The sequence below is a fragment of the Chinchilla lanigera genome, unplaced genomic scaffold (assembly GCF_000276665.1).
Source record: "Chinchilla lanigera isolate Chin_1 unplaced genomic scaffold, ChiLan1.0 scaffold00041, whole genome shotgun sequence".
Lineage (NCBI taxonomy): Eukaryota > Metazoa > Chordata > Mammalia > Rodentia > Chinchillidae > Chinchilla > Chinchilla lanigera.
Window position 1 is genome coordinate 312674 of NW_004955442.1, and position 20064 is coordinate 332737.

General features: G+C 39.9%; 2 protein-coding genes across 3 annotated transcripts in view; both read left to right on the plus strand.

Annotated features, from left to right (window-relative positions):
• Positions 1–383, plus strand: part of Mpv17l (MPV17 mitochondrial membrane protein-like) — a 43675-nt gene extending 43292 nt beyond the window's left edge. Inside the window, exon 4 of the mRNA XM_013517741.1 lies at positions 267–383. Within this exon, the coding sequence (XP_013373195.1) occupies positions 267–303 (37 nt within the window). The 3' untranslated portion in view covers positions 304–383. The remainder of the gene's footprint in view (positions 1–266) is intronic.
• Positions 384–4660: 4277 nt separating this feature from the next.
• Positions 4661–20064, plus strand: part of LOC102022429 (chromosome unknown open reading frame, human C16orf45) — a 125181-nt gene continuing 109777 nt past the window's right edge. For both annotated transcript variants that reach the window (XM_005391063.2, XM_005391062.2), the window contains exon 1: positions 4661–4931. In XM_005391063.2, the coding sequence (XP_005391120.1) occupies positions 4826–4931 (106 nt within the window). In that variant the 5' untranslated portion in view covers positions 4661–4825. The remainder of the gene's footprint in view (positions 4932–20064) is intronic.

Genomic DNA, 20064 nt, shown 5'->3' on the forward strand with positions numbered 1-20064 from the left:
ATTTATAATAGGTTTTGATACCTGGAAGTTAAGTTCTCCCTAACTTGTTCACCACCACCCTCTGTTGTCATGCTATTTTAGGACCTTCGTTCCTCCGTGTAATTTTAGGGTTAATTTATCAAAGTTTATTTTAAACTCTTATTCCTTATTCATAGTTCAACTGGAACTTCACTGAACAGTATTTTCATCTTTATGATACTGATTCTTTTTACCCTTGAACATGGCAAATACATTCCTTCATTTTTTAAATTCTTTTGTCTTTTTAGGTGCTGGGGATTGAACATAAGACCCTGGGCATGCTAAGCACATATTCTACCACTGAGCTACATCCCTAGCCCCCACATTTTTCCAGTTCATTTATTATGTTGCTTAATAATGCAACATAAAACTGGTAAGTAATTGTCTCAAGTGGCATAAAATAATAATTTTTCCTACAGTTTTTTTATTATTGTAATGATTATATTTTAAGTTTGGTCAAGAATGTTATACAGAATTACTACTATTCTTGTATGTTTATCTTGTTTCCAAAACCTTGCTCCTAGTTTTATTTTATTTATTTATTTATTATTGTCTTTTTGAGACAGAGTCTCCCTATGTAGTTCAGGCTGGCCTTGAGCTCACTTTGCATCCCAGGCTGGTCTCAAACTCTCAACTATACTCCAACCTCAGCCTTCCTAGTGCTGGGATTACAGGCATGCACTGTCACACCCAAATGTGCCTGTTCATTTTGTTAATTTTATTGCTGGCATGTAGATAAATACAGTCTGAAAAAAATGTTTTGTTTCCTGTTTTAATTCTTACACCTCATTTATTTTTCTTCCGTACCTAGGCTAGTATTTCCCAGAAGTGGGGACAATAGACATCAATATTTTGTTCCTAACTTTAAAAAGAATACTATTAGAAGCTGTTGTGGTTACATCTAGATGTTCCCCCAAAGCCTCATGTGTTTAGAGGTGAGGCCTTGGGGAAGTCAGTGGATCATGGAGGTGTGACACTTATCAGTGATTTTGGACACAGATGAGTTTATACTTGAGTTCGTGATGCTGGCAGGTTAAGGTTGGTTGATGAGTCATGAGGTGTGTGGCCTGAAAGGTATATTTCTGTCCCTTGATCTCTCTCTCTCTTCTTCCTGCTGCCATGCCATGAGCGTCTTCTCTTCTGCCTGTCCCTCTGCCTTGGTACCAGCTGACTATGGAAGGAGGAGCAAGGTTTTGGAAGCAATAAAGCTAATAAAATGAATAAAAGCAAAGTTTTCTAAGAAGGAAATACACTTTTCCTTCTTAGAATTGTTGGTGTTGGGTACTGTAATAAACCATGAGAAAAGTGACTAGGCAGCAGCTCAAAAGTAAATGTGATATTTGGTGTAAAGTTTTCATGGTTATTCTCTAGAAGGTTAAGGAAATGCCCTGTTCTTAGTTTGCTAAGAAAAAAATATTGCTATATAACACTGTCATTTTTTAAAATGCTTTTTCTGCATTCTTTTAGATAACTAAGTACTTTTCTACTTTAATTTATTAATATATTACACCTATAGACTTTGTGACACTGGACCACATTCTATTTTGAGAATAAAGTGCTCCCTTCAGCAGCACATATACTAAAATTGGAATGATACAGAGAAAATTAGCATGGCCCCTGCACAGGGATGACACGCAAATTCATGAAGTGTTCCATATTGATGGGAGGTATAGCTCAGTGGCACAAGCGCCTGCCTGGCAAGCGTGTGGTCTGGAGTTCAATTCCCAGTACCAAAAAAAAAAAAAAAAGAGAGAAAGAGAATAAATCCTATTTTTATTATGTGTTTTTATTTAGAATTTTTTGCATGGTGAGATTGCTCACAGATGATAATAGGCTTACCAATCCTGCTCAAAACCTAGCAGCTGGGTAACAGGAGATGTATAGGTGAGATTTCTCTATAATTTTTTTCTGTACTATTTTAATTTAGTTTTGTATCAAGGTTATACTATCCTCATGAGATAAGCTCTGAAAGAATTTTTTATAAAATAAGAATTATCAGCAAGGCATGGTGGCACACACCTGTAATCTCAGCACTCAGGAGGCTGAGGCAGGAGGATCTCTAGAAGTTCAAGATCAGCCTGGGCTATAAAACGAACTCAAGGCCAATTGCATAGTGAGACCCTGTCTCAAAATAAAACAAAATAAAATAAATAAAACAAAATAAGAGTTATCAGATGGGGTACTTATACATAACAGAGTACTAATCTTCTATAAAGAAGGATAAATTTGAATCATTGGTAGGAAAGTGGATCCATCTTGAGACCATAATACTAAGTGAAATAAATCAGACACAAGCTTAAGTATTGCATGATTTCTCTTAAAGAGAAACTCAAGGTATAAATAAATTAAAGAACAAAATAAAAGATAGATAAGAGGAAACAGGCAGATCTTTTGCAAATAGGAAGGGAACTATGAGATGGAAGGATGGGAGAGGAAGAATTCTTCTTAAGGAGAATTAAAATGTGTTATGTACATGTACCAACTCCCCATGATGAATGTAATCATTATGTACCACAAATATGTACTATGAAAAATAAAAATTAAAAAAGAATTACTTTTCGTTGGGTAAATTTCAGCTATAAAACTATCTGGACCTGTTGCCTTTGTGGGACTGGGCACAGAAATAAAATTTCTATTAACAATTCATTTTTTGTAGTGGTTTTTGAGCTGCATTTTTATTTCTTAAATACGTCTTGATAGTTTTTTTAAAGGAAAGTTGCTCATTTCAACTGTTTTAAAAATCTACTATATTTGTACTATATCCTCCTTTCATTCTCAGTATTACTTATGTGTACCTATTTTTATGAGTTTGTGAGGTTTTACCCCAAAAGAATGTGCTTTTGATTTTGCTGATCTTCTCTACTCCTTGATTTTCTTTTTCTTAATTTATGCCTTTATCATTATTTCTTTTTCCTATGTCACTTAGGTTTTATCTGTTCTTTTTTTTTGGTAAAATCTCTTGAGTTATATTTAACTCAATTTTAGTGTTACATTCTTTTTAAAGACTAATGCATTTATGTCAGTCAGTGTTTCATTATTGTAACACAATACCTGATCAGCTACTCACCTCATGACTAGGACTCAAAAAAGAGAGGACAAAGAAAGGTTTGGGTTCCATTATCCCCCTCAAAAGCACAGCTCCAAAGAGCAGAAGACCTCCCACTAGATGCTACTATTTGATTTCCACCACCTTCCAGTAGCACAAAGCTAGAGAGCAAGCCTTTAATACATGAACCTTTGGGGGACATTGCAGGCCCACTATGGTAGCACTTAAAGGTGTACATTTGCTTACATCAAAACTTCAACATTTTGAAGCTGGGCATGGTAGTGTCCCTGTGCCTATAGTCCCAGCTCCTTGGCAGGCTGAGGTAGACAGATCACTTGAGCCTAGGAGTTTAAGGCCAGCTTAGGCAATACAGTGAGACTGCCATCATAAAACAAAATAAAAGCATAGAATTTGATGTATAGTACTCTCATTGTTATCTAGTTCTAAATATCTTATTATTTTCTATTTATTTCTTTTTTTGCTCCCATGAACTATTTAGTTCATTATTGATAATAACTCTTTAAGTGGCTAAATTGTTTTGTTCAAGAACTGGGCTATTTCACACTTCTGGATGCCATATGGATACTACAAACTCTCCCAGATGATATCTCAAAATGACCACAGACTATAAGCCAGCCACCCATGTCCTGGAGAGCCTTTTCCACCCTTCTTGATAAAAATAAATAAATAAATAAATTCCTAAGTGAAGTCCAGGACCTAAGTATAATAATTAAGAAGTTAAATCTGGATTCAAATTTTCTGAATTCAAATACTGACCAGACACTCAGTATATGTGAGAATTTTAGCAAGTAGTTTAATCTTTCTACATGTCAGGTTCATCCTCTGTAAAACAAGGCAAACAGGGCTGAGGGTGTAGCTCAGTAGTAGAGAGCTTGCCTAGCATGTAGAAGGGCCTGTGTTCAATCACCAGCACTGCAAAACAATCAAAAACAACAAAGCAAACTATACTACCTGTTTCATAGAGTTATTGAAAGTTGTTTTGCACCTTGTTGTGATTCAATAAATTGCACTGATTTTACTTTATAGCTGCTGATTTTAGTTTATATGTTTAATGTTGCAACCTTTTGTCAGTAAGATAAACCCTGTGTTCCTACAAAGTAAGGACCCAAAACTTGTTCCAAACAAGTGTTATTCCTATGTCCAAAATATTTTCATCTTTCTCAAATCCATGGAAACACACAGACATTCACTATCTCATTTCACATTCAAATTATGCACACAAGTGCAAACAACAGAGATTCCCACAAAAACATACCGAACCCCCAGTTTGAGGTCCACACTCCCGCTAGTGCATACTCCCCACAAAGATGTATCCATCACCCACAGATGAAGACTGACTTACCAATCCCACTCAAAACCTAGTAGCTGGCTGACAGGTCACAGTGCCAGCTCATGGAGCCAGGACTACCGGCTCCAGTATGGGCAGGGGTCTCTTTCTTGCTTTCTTTGGGTTTTGTTTTAGTTGTTTTGCTGCTGTTTTTAGAGTTTATCAAATGCCCTCTTTTTCCCTACCCAGCCCCCAAGTTTTCCCCAAGTCTCCAATGCGCATGTGCCCTGCATCCCTCCCCCTCCAGGGTACCAGTTGGCGCTCCCGGGCGCTGGCGACAGAGGAGATGGAGCAGCGTCACGATCGTCCAGCCCCTTAAAGCCCTGCTGGTTGAAGCCACCTCCCTCCCTGCACCCCGCAGTAGTAGAGATGGAGTAAAGGGGCACCCTTCGACCTGCCCAGAAGGATCCACGATGGAGTTAAAGCAATCTTTGTCCACCCATCTGGAAGCTGAGAAGCCGCTGAGGCGCTATGGGGCGGTGGAGGAGACAGCGTGGAGAGCAGAAGGACTGGGGAGAAGTGAGTACTGGGGTAGGGATGAGGAAACAGTTGGGATCCTTGAGCCGGAGCCGTGGTCGCCGGAGCGCGCCGATTGAGGGGAACCCACCCAGGGGAGCGCCCCCGCTTTCAGGGCCGGGGGAGGGGGTGGTGCTGCGCAGCGCCGCGCTCTCCCCACAAACAAAAGAGGGGACCCTCCGGGCTAGACTTCACCGAGAGGCTCGGGAAATCGCCAGGCAGCCAACCCAGGAGTCTGGGTTGAATTTGGAAGTCCTGCATCTGTCAGCTAGCTGCTTGTCCTGGGCAGTAAGGTCTTTCCTGCAGCCGAAGAAGGAGGATCCTTTCCCTACCAAGGATGCACTGGGGTGCTGGAGCCTAGGGCCCCCCTAGAAAGCGCCAACGTCCTCGATGAGAGGGGAGTGTCCGCTAGGTTCCAGCTTGCTATCTCCAGCATCAGGTTCAGGGCTCCTCTGAAATCCCAACCTGTCTCATCTCCTTCTGGGCCCAAGGGGGCGGGGGGAAAGGGTTGAGGGAGGCTACCCAAGCAAACCCTTCTCCTCTTTCCCTTGACTCAATTACAGTCTGGTTTGGGAATAATCCTGGAGGCAGGTCTGAAACGACCAGCTGTATTTCCTGGTACTCTCTATTTTGTTCTGGTGTCAACATTTTGAAATAAATGAAGGATTTTTGTTTTTAATTAATAGAATACACTAGTTGAGATTCCTACCTTCAAAGAGTAGAGGCAGCCACAGGAGCCCTAGGGTCACAAGCTGTCCCTAGCCCCTTGCGCCTCCTGCCAGGCTGCCACCCTTAAGCTTCCTGCCTGGGCTCCTGCTGATGGTTCTCTGTGTGCTCTTCATCAGCACCAGTTTCTGAGTTATGCTGGGCCAAAGTATTGTGAATGTGCTCTTTCCTGTCTTCACCTGGGGGAAAATTGTGAGTGCTTTTTCTATATCTGTAATGATGAACTCACTAAATCTTCCTAGAATGGTTCAATTGTGTTCTGATTCTGATGGATTCAAATTAAAATCACAATTAAATGTCTTAGTTTCTCACCTGCTGTGATGGATCCTTTAATGTTTCAACCTTTTTCCTTCTTTCTCTTTCTCCTTTTAAAACCTGGATCTCTTCTCTTTCATTCTTTACAAATCCTTTGGCTTTGCTGCTTTGGCATCGCCTCAGGACTGATGGTCTGTGTTTCTCACAAGATCAACTATGATATCAACTATGGCTACCTTTTACTGCTAGATTATCATGTGCTAAGAACTTTCAATGTATCATCTCATTTAATCTCAACAAGGTCCTCCTGTGTTATTTTGTCTTCCCTTGCAGAAATGAAAACACTGGGGCTTGTGAGGTGATACAAATTTTAAATGGTAGAACCTAGATTTAGACTCAGACTTGTTTAAATCCCAGACTTTTAGCATGAAGGTTTATTGTTCTCCTGTTTTCAGGAACCTTCTTAAGTCTGTTGGGAAAGTCCCAGACCCAGGTTAGTGACAAGTGTGTAACAGCAGTTTGGTTCTCTGCAGCTCACAGTGGCCTTGAAAGATGGCTGGGGCCACAAGAAGTAGAGCTGCACATATTCAAATAAGTGCTGGTTTGAGTCATCCCTCTGCCACTTGCTGACAATGTGACATTGAGCACATTTCTAAGCTGCACTTTGTCTCTGTTTTATGAAAATGTAGATAATAGTAGTGCCTACCTTGTAGCTTTACTGTGAATATTAAATAAGACAGTGTATGGAGATCTCCAGGTGAGTGCCTAACACATCTTGGCTACTTCTACTGCTCTATTACAACATCTGTAGAAGGAACTTTGCGAGGAATTACATAAAACAGCACCCCGGACTCAAACAGGAATGTTGGTGCATCCCCTAAAAATTCTTAGCTTTTTATTTTCTCACCATTTTATTAGGAAGAATTTCAAGCATACAGAAAAATTGCAGCAAGCACTCAATTTATACCAGTTTACCCCTGACATGTGTGTGTGTGTGTGTTGGTGGGGATTGAACCCAGGGCTTTGCACGTGCAAGGTAAAAGCTCTACCACTGAGCCACATCACCAACACTAGCCTCTGACATTTTTATACTTCTAAGTCCTAGCTAAGTGGCAAAAAGGCTTTCTCATTCTTCCAAACCATCAAAGATCTCGAGACTTTCTTCCTGTTCCAGTGTAAGACCATAATTTTGCTTTTACAAGGATCCCCAAATATTTTTTCTCCCTTTTCATTTGTTCACATTTGAAATCCTTTTTTCCCCCAAGGGGTTGAATTCAGGACTTCAGGCATAGTAGACAAGAATTCCACCACTGACATATATCCTCAGCCTCCAATTCTTCTTAAAGAGCTAACCCAGAACCCCACTTTTTGTTATTTTTTATTTATTATTACGTGTTTGCAGCACACAGTGATTACACTTATTGTGGGAAGCTGATACATGCACACAATACACCTTAATTCTTTTTTTCATCCCCTAAGCCCCTATATCCCTGCTTCCTCCAACTCTTGACCCTCTTTCCATTTGCAAAAGCTGTATATATTTTTGTGTGTGTGGGTACTGGGAATCAAATTCAAGACCTCATTCTTACAGGCAGGTGCTCTGCCACTGAGCTATATCCCAGGCTATGTATTTTCATTATTTTTTTCCCTTCTGTTTTTCCCATCCCCTATCCCTTTCTTCCCTCTGCCCTCCATCTCTTGTTCCCTCATCCATTTGAAAACTATCTCCCTACTTCCTACTTATCTTCAATTTTGTCCCACTCCCTCTATATTATATGTAATATATAATATATTATGTATATAATATATGTAGTTTCTCATATAAGAAGATCTGTATGATATTTAAGCTTGTGTGTCTGGCTTATTTCACTTAATATTATGTTCTCAAGTTGCATTCATTTGCCTAAAACTGCTTTATCTTTTTTTATGGTAGAGAAGTACTCTGTTGTGTATAAATACCTCATTTTCTTTATCCATTCATCTGTTGATGGAAATATACACAATTTCTAAAATCTAGCTATTATAAATTATTTTCTTTTTCTTTTTTTTGGTACCAGGAATCAAATTCATGACCTCATGCTTGCCAGGCAGGCACTGTGAGGCTAAGCTATATCCCTGGCCCTTTACTATTATAAATTGTGCTGCTATAAACATGCGTATGCATGTATCCTTGTAATATTATGACTTCAACTCTTTTGGGAAGATACCTACAAGGCATATAGCTGGATCAAATGGAATTTCTACTTTAGTTTTTTGAAGAATTTTCATACTGATTTCTGTAATGGTTGTATTAGTTTACATTCAGAATCCCACTTTTTAACCTTAAATGTGGCAAGTTCTGGTCTTTAGACTCTTATCTGCAACCAGGTATATTTTGATTAAAGTGACTCTTTTGGAGTGCCCTTCCAACTCTGAGGGGATCTAGGAGTCCATTCTGTAACATCTGGGGCATCCATTTATTTAGTAGTGAAGTGTGAGAATTAGTATTATTGATTCTATTCATAACAATCCCTGAGCCAACACTGTGATATGTGAAATGCTGGAGAATAGAAAGAGCCCATTAAAAAGAAGGCATGTTCTCTTTGACTTCTGCATGTATTCAAACATTTTGTGCTAAGCATTGAGTATGTGTAAATGAAAAGGAATTTAAAGGGGAGAAAGATTGCAGAACTCACTGGTTTTAGTTAAGGTTGTATTAACTGCTGCCTTTCACTTCAACTCTAGTTTTAAAATGAAAGATACAGAAATTCTGAAGTCAGGGGAAATGAATTCAAACCAGCTGTACCCCTTTGGGGCTTTGTCATCATGGGAAATTTGCTGATGCTCTCCATGTATGGTTTGCTTCACCTGTAAAATGGGGATATAATAGGAATGGGCACTTCGGGCTCTTGGCAGATTGAATGAGAATAATGCACATAATGCATTTAACACAGCATTGGTGCTGAATGGTTGTCATAATAGGGCATAAGTGGGTGGCATCCAACAGTATTTGCAGAGTTTATTCCAAAGTCAGAGGCCATTGCTCTTCATGGTTCTCATTTCTTTGTAAATTCTGGATTAATGGTTGTGTATATATTGCCTTCCTCAGGAGAATGTGTGAGGAAAGGTTTTTGAACCCTTGAAAACCATCTAATATTTTCTCATCTGAAACAGATTCTGAGCAATTGTTCCCATCCACCTTTGACAATGTTTTCCCACTAGCAGTGTGTTTTTTAATTCATTTGGAAAATGTATAGTGACATTTCAGTGTGGTAAGGTATATGAAAACATTGCTTTCCGCCAACTGTAATTAACTGAGGGAGACACAAAGAAAAGGTGCTTTTTGAAAAGCACTGGGTTTAAAAAGAAAAACCACAGTTGTTTGTCCCTATGGGTGTTTCTTGGTAGATCTGGATGTGCCTTCAAGGATGATCAAGCTTTTGGGCAGGGAAATCGGGCAGGGAGCAGCCTGGTGTGGGGAGAAGGCCAGGGAGGCAGTGGCAGCCACAATGGTATCAGGGTAGAAACAAATGCACTGTGAGTAAGAGACTGGGGTACAGTGGAAAGCTCAGGCAGTGATCCTTCCATAAGCCCAGGAGAGATGACTGTTATTTAAAAGTCCAAGGATGTGTACTGACTAGCAAGCAGATCATTAAACTGGCCAGTGTTTCAGGTTTAATAAACAATATGGACACTGAAATAATGTGAATTGCTGGCAATCAATATAACAGATTCTTGGGGGCATACAGTTTTCATCTGTTTGATAAACGGGCTAATTTTATATTATTTTGCTTTAGCTTCATTCCTTTTTTCTTATGCACTTTATAAAAAATTCAAATTCATCTAAAATATAAAAAGTGGAAGATGATCATCATCTTCTCCCTCACCCCCACTTGTTCATTTAGAAAATAAGGATTGAGCATCTTCTAAGGCTATAGAAACGGTGTTGAGCAAGGTCAAGTTTCTGCCTAGGTGGAGCTTCTGTTGAGGGGAAATCAGGATGTGGCTTGCGAGTCAGAGTGTCAGATAATATCTAAGCAAACAAACAGTTCAGATCATGGTAAATGTTTTATGAGATTTCCTAGGGGAAGGATATTTTCCATGGTGTTGAGAAAGTGCTGTTCTAAAGAGGTGACATTTTGCCTTGTACGTAGCAAGGTTCTAGGCTGTGGTTGCAAAAGCCCTTGGTATGTTCGAGGAAGAGAGAGAAGGCCAGGGCAGCTGGAAGTCAGTAAGTCAGGAGAGACTGGTGATCAATCAGAGAGGATCAAGACTAGTTAGGATCTGCTGATTGGGGTTAAAAACTTCTCAATGCAGGAAAAGCTACTGGAATATTTTAAGCAAGGGAATAACAGGAGCTGGTTTTTGTTTTTAAAAGGTCTCTCTAGTTACTGAGTGGAGATTAAGGCCATAAAGGGTTACACCATGATCAATGTAGACGTCACCCGATGTATTCCCTGGTTCCTTTGTAACTGGTTCCATTTTGGATAAGTGGTAGTAATTTTCTTGAGTGTGATGAGGACTAGAGACAGCATGGGATGGTCTCTGAGAGACTAAGTACTGTGTTAAGAATTAAAGATGCGATAGTCTCGCCCATCCCTGGGTAGGCAGTGAACTTTGTAAATTATTATAGGAACTATAAGAGCAGGGATGTAGAGATTATTAATATGATAGTACCTAGGGTTTTTTTGTGGTACTTGCATAGAACCCAGGGTCTTGCACATACTAAGCAAGTCCACTACCACTGAGCATGCCCCTCTAGTATGTATTTTGAGAGAGCACAGAATCCTAACCACTAGACCACTGGGGAAGATTCTAGTATGTATTTTGGTTTTTGGGGGTTTTTTTGTATTTTTGTTTTGTTTTGTTTTGTTTTGCCGGTACCAGGATTCGAACTCACAACCTTGCACTTGCCAGGCAGGCACTGTGCTACTGAGCTAAATCCCCAGCCCCTTTGTTGTTTTGTTGGGTTTTTTTTTTGTATTTTTTTTGTTTTTTTTTTTCCCATTCTAGTATGTATTTTGAACAAATTACTTATTTCTGTTTTTCTGTTCATACCTTTATCTCACTTTTATAAGAGTTCCTTCTTTATATGTTAATGGAAGAAAAATCAGTTATGCCTGTTTCTGTTTTTTTGGTTTTTTTTGTTTGTTTGTTTTTCTCCGGTACCGGGAACCGAACTCACGACCTTGCACTTGCCAGGCAGGCGCTTTGCTGCTGAGCTAAATCCCCAGCCCCTTATGCCTGTTTCTGATTAGCTATTAAATACTTACTACTAGTAGTAGAGCCAATGAATTTTACTTATGAACCTGAGCTCATTAAATACTCATGATAATCCTATAACATATGAACAATTGTTATTATCATTTTATACTTGGGAAAAGAAGTTTAGGGAGATTTAAAAACTTGCTGCAGGTCAAAAAGTTAGCAACTGGCAGAGCTGAGCCTGATCCTAGGCCTCTCTGACTCCAGAAGTTCCTACCTATGTCCGATATTCCTGGAGCAATGCAGATGCTGCAGAGATTCGGCATGAAGCAAGACACAGCCTCTACTCTCAAGAAGCTTATGGATTTGGGGAGGGGAAGACTCAGCTACAAAGGACACCACAGCTCATCATACCAGTAGGACAAGACATACACCAAATCAAAGCGGGAGACCAGAAGAGACTGACTGTTACTGCGGCACTCAAGGCAAGAGCACAGAGGAGCGTTTGCATTGGGTCTGAGGCTGAACAGAGTTTCACAAGGTGAAAAGAGAGTGTAGGGTGTCTCAGGTTCATTGAGAGATAGAGATTCCAAAGGTCAGAGTCCATCTACCATCTTTTCTTTTCCTGTGCTTTTCCCTTGGCTTAATGAAGACCTGGGTCTGTTTGCTGTGGGACTCCTGCCCTGGGTGTCGGGTGAGTCACGTGTCACGTGGATGATGAACATGTGGGTTGGAGGCCAGCACAGGTAGAGGCTGTCTTTTGGTGTAGTCTTTCGGAACACCACAAACAAGCTCCACAAAGGGTGATCACCATGCAGTCCCTTCATTTCTTCACTATTCACTTGCCGAACAAGGCTTGAGCACCTGCTATGTGCTGGCTTCGGAGGCACAGAGATAAAGAAGGCCTAGACCCTACCTTTGAGGAATTCATGTTTGTTCCTTACTCTGCTGCTTCCCAGCACTGTAATCTTGGGGAATCTTGCTTAACTTCCCTAAACCTGAGCTTCTTCATCTATAAAATGGGCATAATTATCTGAAGATTAAACAGGGCAATGCTACAAAGCACAGTGTCTAACATACACATGCCACTAAATTGTATTGATAGTAACATTGCTAAGCTTTGGCTGTTTCGCTGACATTTATTAAGAAATGTCTGCTAGGATGGATGGGAGGAGTTGTGGTCAAAGTCTGAGTAAGGAGTGGGCCTACCACTGAACAGCATTACCTAGAAGAGGATCTGTAAAATCTAAGTTAGAAAATGACTATAAGGCATGATGTGATTTATTCTGCTCATTTTAAATTTCCAAACATGTAGGTCATTCATTTATCTATTAATCTTTCCACCACTCATCCATTCCATAAGTATTTACTGATAGCCTTTTCTATGCTGGATACACTAAGCTCCTGAAAGTACAGTAGCACTTTGAGTCAAGGTGTACACAGTCCCCACCTTCAGGTGATTTAAGGTCTAACGGGAGCATGTCCTGTTTCCAATGTGCAAAACAAAGGAACCAATAGGTAATGTTATCTCTCCCGGTTCTTGTGAAACAGAATCGAGGACACTGTAGCCTCTTAGCTAAATGTGATCAAGAGATTAATTCAGTTGTTTTGCTAGAGATGTGTTTTTGCTGACCTTAGATAAGTTAGTCTTAATGGGGTCAAACCAAGTTTTATGGGCTAAGCTGAGTGCAGTTTTCTTCTGTCTTCTGCAAGAGCCCGAGACCACACAGACCCTGAGCATCCTATCCGTTGCTGAATGCTAAATGCCATTGCCAATCACATTATCCAGCATATAGAAGCTTCTCATTCGATCAATAGTTGCTGAATTGGGTGACTGTTAATCCACAAAGCTGAAATGCAAATTGTTTAATTGTGTTTAGTAAGCCTTTGAAATCATCAAACGTAAAAAATAAAAGTTAGCTGGAGTCTCAGTTCATCTGAATGAGCTGTCCACTTGGTTTAGGCAGTTCCCTCCTGATGGTGCAGTTAGATTAGTATTCTTGCTTTCTGCTTTGAAGGAAAGATGCAAGACTTTCAGGTCAGATACAAAGTTAACAGGAATAGGTGCCATTGTGGGGAACCAGTAGCCCAAGGCCAAGGTTAGGAAGGGTGATAGGCTGGACTGGTGCATTACATGTATCTTATTTCCTTGGCACTTAGAGGTCAGCGCAGGTGAGGTGCCCTGTTCACAGAATCATAAATTTTTGAATCCACAAAAATAAAAAGCAACAAACCACATTTAATACACTGGTCCATTCAAAAGGCACTCTAATTTTGCACAGATAACAAGGTTATTTTAGTTACTGTTGGTAAGACTGTGGAGTGTTGTGGTTGTTTTGGAGAACAATCAGACAGTATCTTTAAAATTTTAAATACTCGTATATGCTTTGACCTAGAAATCTCACTCCTGGGACACTACCCTTTATTAAAAAGTAAAAGATCCAGAAACTCAAGAGGATTGAAGTTCAAGGCCAACTTGAACAACTTAACAAGATCCTGTCTCAAAATAAAAAATAAAAAGGATTGAGGATGTAGGTCAGTTCAGGGCCTTGGGTTCAATCCCAACACTGCCAAAAAAGAAGAATGAAAAGTAAAAGATTTATATGACCTGAGAAAAAACTAGAGTACATGGAACTCTGCCCAATAAAAATAAAACAATCAGTATACAAAGACCTATGTACAAAAATGTGGGCACAAACTCAATACCCATTAGAATGGTTAAGTGATTGTTCATTCACTATGAAATGATATGCATCTATTAAAAAGGAACAAATTATCCAGGCATGGTGGCATATGCCCATAATCTCCAGTTATTCAGAGGCTGAGGCAGGAAGATAGCAAGTTTGAGGCCAGCCTGGCCAATTTAGTGAGACTCTGTTCTAAGATAAAATTTTAAAAGGGTTGGAGATAAAGCACTGGTAGAGTTCAGTCCCCAGCACAGAGGGGAGTGGGGAGGATAAATTGGGGATGTCTGTGTAATTCAGTGGTAGAGCACCTGCCTCGCATGTATAAAGCTTTAGGTTAGATTTCAAGCATCAATCAGTCAATCAGTGCAAGCAATAGTAGTTGTCTTAGTGGTGTCACAGAGGAAGAAAAACAACAGGGAGTATATATAACAGGATCTTGTTTTTGTAAGACAAAATTCTTGCTCTCTGTCTTCATCTCTGTCTCCCTCTCTGGCAGTGCTGGAGACCTGCCACCCACTGCTGCAGAATCCATCCATCCTCACCCTCTTCAAATAGGCAAGTGAAGCATGCACGTGCACACAGGCAAACACACACACACACACACACTGCCCCAGCACATGGTGGTGTTAAAACCAGTGCAAACAACATCCTGAAAAGCAGCCCAGCTGGGGTCTGGTGGCCAGACTGTGTTCCACAAGCTGAGAAGTCATTTCTGCCTTATAACATAGTTTCTGCCTTATAACAGGGCATTGTTATTTCTTAAATGCTTACCCAGAGCTGGAACTAAGGTAGATATCTATGTCTTCTCTACTAAGATACAGATTTTTTTATTTATAATTCTTTTTTTTTGAGACAGGGACTCACTATGCCATTCAGACTGGTCTTGAATTCACTTTGGTAGCCCAGGCTAGCCTCAAATTCACAAGAATCCTCTTGCCTCACCTCCTGAGTGCTGGGTTTACAGGCGTGTGCCACCATGCCCAGCTAAGATTTTTTTAAAAATTAAAGTATAAGCCATAAAACACAAAATTGACCTTCAAGTATTGTATAATTTACTGGCATTTAGTGCATTCAAAATGTTATGCAACCATTACCTCGACCTAATACAAAGACATTTCTTCACCAAAAGGACATCTTACATCTATAAGCAATTCCTCCCCATAAATTTGTAGGGGACACAAGTATCCCTCACCAATCACTAGGTTCATAGCTGAGATCCCCATAACAATAAGTAGATTAACAAGAGAAAAACACAACAAATTTATTTAATATATGTTGAGTATCTCTTATAAAAAATATTTGTGACCAGAAGTGTATGAAATTTTGGATTTCTTCATATTTTCAAACATTTGTCTATACATAATGAGCTCTCTTGGAGAAGGGACCCAAATCTAAACATTAAATACATTACCCACCCCATGAAAATGCTATGCACACAGCCTGCAAGTCTTTTTATACAGTATTTCTGGTGTCCTTGTATTTTGACTGTGACTCATCTGTCACAGGAGGTCAGGTGTGGAATTTTCCTTTTGTGGCATCATTTTGATACTCAAGAGCATTCAGGGCTTAAGGCATTGGGACTTTCAGATTAGGTATGATCAACCTTTACAAATTGTATACGACATGAGAACCTTCAGAAATGACCAGAAGTAGCATTTTAGTATTAGGGATGGAAGGAAATTTGGAATCCATTTAGTCCAAGATTTCTCAACCTCAGCACTGTTGACATTGACATTTGGGGCTGGATCATTACTGCTCTGGAGGAGCTGTGTTTGGAGAACTCTGCAGAAGAGCTTCTCATTCTTGAGTCCTTTTTGTTCTGAGTGAACTCACTCATTTAGGCTAAAGATTCTCAGTCCAAAACTTTTAAGTACTGGTATTCAGCAAGTTAACCTGACACAGTGGTCAGTTACCAGTATTGCTGGCAATTGTTAAAAGTTGTTAGTGATTTAAATTTTTTATAGCTAACAGATTACTATGGCATTGTTTTTTATGCATCTTGTGGTTATACTTTTCTCCTGGATGTTTAAGACCAAGTTAAGGCAAGACTTGTATCAATCAATTTTTGCTGTCAACATCAGTTAAGTCTCCTCGCTATTTACCTTGGAACCAAGTACAGTACCTCTTAGTTCTTCTGTCACTGTCAGCCATCTGGATGTCCCAGCCATGGCTTAACCAAGTTGCTTTCTGTGAAAGCTTGGGAGATTTTTTTCTCTCCTCATGACTCTCCTTAGGCACACTATACATTGTTGAATCACTTTCCTCTGTGGTCCCATAATATCCTTGATCAGAAAATCAGGGGCTCCACTGAGCTATAGGATGTCACAGCAGGGGCTTTCTACGTCCCAGGTTGTCACCGACCTCGGAGGACTAGGGCCAAAATATTGGCTATCCTCCTAGTCCCTCTATCTCTTTAAACTTTTGGTCTCTAAACCTCAGTCGTTGAACATCCAGAAGAGAAGATTAATGATATTACATTGCAGTGGAGGCTGCAAGCTTAATATTACTATCTTATCTAAATATCAAACACCTTAGAACATAAAATGGAGCTGTTATTTTCTAACAACCATGGATATTCTAATATTTAAATCCCTATGAAATATAAACAGATAAGTTAAATATTTTACACAGAAAATTAGAAATCAAAATCATATATAACATTGCAGTATGACAACCATGATGACGTTTTGTAACATACTTAAATTTTCATTTTGGCATAACATAACCCTTTTAACCAATCATCTCTATCTAATACATAAGAAACTTTTACCTCATTTGTTGCCCTTTAATCGGATGTACATCACAAATTTTTTATTAAAGGCAGAGGAATCTGAAAGAAAAATCTTATCACCATAAGGAATCCTTCTTTTATAGTTTGGAAGACTTGTACATCTGAAGTCATGAATACATCTAATACACCATGAGATTAACAATAACAAATTGCCATACACATGTGAAAACCATTTTTTAAAGTTTTGCTTTGAACAAACAGCGTCCTTTGTGAGAAAACCTTATTGTAATTTTTCTAGAAAACTTTACCTTTTGACCATGACCAAATTACTGGAGGTGTCTGCCATAAGATTATTGGGATCATCGGAGGCTCCTTATTAATGAACAAAGGTTGGCCACTCCTCTATTCACCAATTGGAGTCCTGTCCAATAATCTCTCCCCACCCTAAGGGATTTTTGTTTAATTATCTTAGTTTTTTGATGACCTGTAAGAAAACCAATTTTGATATCATTTAGACCAGCTGGTAACCCAGGTGGAAGCATCCAAAAATGCAAAAGGAAAAGAGAAAAAAATGTTGAGCTCAAATAAAAAGGGAACAGCTTTTCACAGAATAGTCAAACAGACAAGTAACAAGTACACAGCTTAACAGGTTGAACAAACAGACAAACATCTTACAAAATTAGAGTGCATATTTTTGACCAAATTGAATTATAGTAACTTGTTTACAATTTTAGGAATTTATAACTATAAATAGACTAGTCAGATTTTGTTGTTCATGAATTAGCAGAGATCTCTTAGAAGAAGAATTTGAAAGGAATAAAATCTTTTATATACAATTAATATACTTTTTTTATATTTTATTTTAAGAATACAACTCAGTTACCTCTATATACTCTATCACCTACTTAGATCTTTGATTGCCATTTTGGTTACAATCTCCTGGGCATTCTGGGTCAGTTCCTTCCGTAGGCCCCAGGTTGGATTGAGCCTCATCCTTGTCTTTTGGTTGTAGAGCGGTCTTCAAGATTTCGCTGTCATAGGACTGTGCATCAGCTTTCTGAAAGGTAGATCTGGGTTCATGATATAGCTGGACAGCATGCTCTAACACCCAGATAGGTTGGTCAGCATTCTCTGGAAAAACACAGGCATATTCTTGACCCCAAATTAGCTTTTTTTTGCTTTAACCAATTGAATTGTAATAGTATATACTGCCAAATGGGGTAGGAGTAATTGATTTCCCCTTTTGTTTCTTTAATTGAATTTCGAGCATATGGTGAGCATGTTTAATATATTTTTTTAGACCTTGAGGATTGTAAGGGGTTCTTGTAGCAAGGGAAATACCAAAAGTTTTACAAAACATTTGGAAAGCAGCACTTGTATATATTGGGCCATTGTCAGTCTTAAGTGTAAAGGGAAAAATCCTGTCCTTTTCTCCCCTACACTGTAAACTGGCTACCCCACTAAGGGGGGTGAAGCATGCACACACTTCTGTGCCCTTGTCCTGCACAGGTTGAGGATATTTACAAAATAAGGACCCTGCCCCTCCATGAGTCACTCAGCCAAACTTTTAAACTTCTCAAGTTGACACAATGTATCAACCATTCCAGTTCACCCCTTGTCAACTTGGCAAACAGATACGTTTTTAAAAATGGGTTTTCAGATACAGAGACATGCTTATTTTTATCATTTTTTTCATACAACTTGAGTATCACAACACAGGATTAACAATCCTTAAGAACCAGTATTAAGTCTATCAACATTATATTACACTAGAACCATAACTTTCACCCATGCAGCTGAAACAAGCAACATTGTTCCTCCACACTCCCTTGTCCTGGCCCAGCTCCAGGCTGGGTGGCTCTCTTTGGTTCCCTCCCCCTGCCCGGGGGTCTGTGCAAAGTGGTGAGAGGAGAGAAAGCAGCAGTTTCTCCCTGTTAAATAACACTTTTAAAGGCTGCAGAGGTCCAGATATATTTGTGCTCATTTGTTTTTCTTAGCCTTGCTCTAAGCTGTTTTCCCACTTCCTCCCAACCACTAGCAACCTGCCACACCTAGCAGGGCTGTGCCGTCTCAGAGAAGCTCTCCAAACTGTAGCATCCCCACTGTTTGTCAGGGCTGTAGCAAGCTCCAGTGGAAGTTTCATAGACTAGGTCTGCCTTCCACATCCATGTTTTTTGTTTTTTTGGTACCGGGGATTGAACTCAGGACCTTGTGCTTACCAGGCAGGTGCTTGTGCCACTGAGGCATATCCCCAGCCTTCCACATCAGTTTTGGATCTACACTCAGTTGTCCAGTGATACCCTCATAGACACTTTGAGCAGAGACAGGAAGGTTTTGTTGAAAAGACGGGTAATGGCTGTGCTGCCTTTACAGGTGCAGCAGAGCAGTTTTGGGCAAAGTGTCCTTTGTCCCCACAACAAAAACAAGCAGCTTTGTTTTTTCCCTTTCCTCTAGGCTATGGATGAATAATCTGAGTGACAGCTGCTACTAAGTCAGGAGCCTGTACACATGAGGGACTAATATCTGTACAAATCCAAAGATGTATAATTTATCCCAGATCAATGGGAGCTTAAACTTTAGTAACAGGGTAGACATGTTGAAAACCCTCCCTGCCCATCTGGCTTCTTCATCTGATTGAGCAAAGCTAGAGGGTTGAAGCTCTGTCAGTGGGGCTGTTGTCTCACCCCCTCCCACTTGATTTTAAAATAGTGCTCCAAACCAAATCCTTTGTGGTTATAAAACCCCGTCTAACCAAAACCCAAAAAGAAGGTAAATACAGGAATCAAGCATGCAAAAAACACATTTACATACATATGTCCCTGTGGTTCTTGAGATGATGTTTGCCCCATGTGTAATAACTAGTAAATCAATATACTTTTGTCCTTTTTAAGCTTTTTTTAAGGTCTGTGTACCTCCATGTCCCAACTTTTACACCTGATAATTGCCAGTATCGATGCACTCCTGTGCTGAATATTAACACTATCATGCACTTCTCCTCATTTTGTAGGTACAATGAGCAGTGTCCCCCCACTCAGTGCTTTTCCTTATTGGATCCCTGTTCAGTGCCATTTTCCGTGAATTGGTGTGGGTCTCAATGTTTCTGGGGGAAAATGGTGAGAGGATTTAGAAATAAAGATAAGAAATGAAAGCTGAGGTCAGGTGAAACCCTCTCTCCTGATGGAAGGAAAGGAACTGCCCAAGAACTGTAGAGCATTTATTTATACACTCAGGAGGTTGATGTGAATTTCAACCTCTCTGCCTAGCCACTTGTTTGCAAGCTTGAACAGCTTGTTTCTATGGCTCCAGGAGTTCTCCACGGTCTGGGGCCAGCTTTGTCTTAGCCCTGCAAGTGTGACTGATTTCCAGCTTCAGCCGCTCCCTACACATACTCTATCATCAAACTATACCTCCATCCTAAGTCAAGTTTTGGGTGTAGATACTCTGTCAAAAGAATGTTCCTGGGGCTGGGGATTTAGCTCAGCGGCAAAAGCGCCTGCCTGGCAAGTGCAAGGTCATGAGTTCGGTTCCCGGTACCGGAGAAAAACCAAAAAAA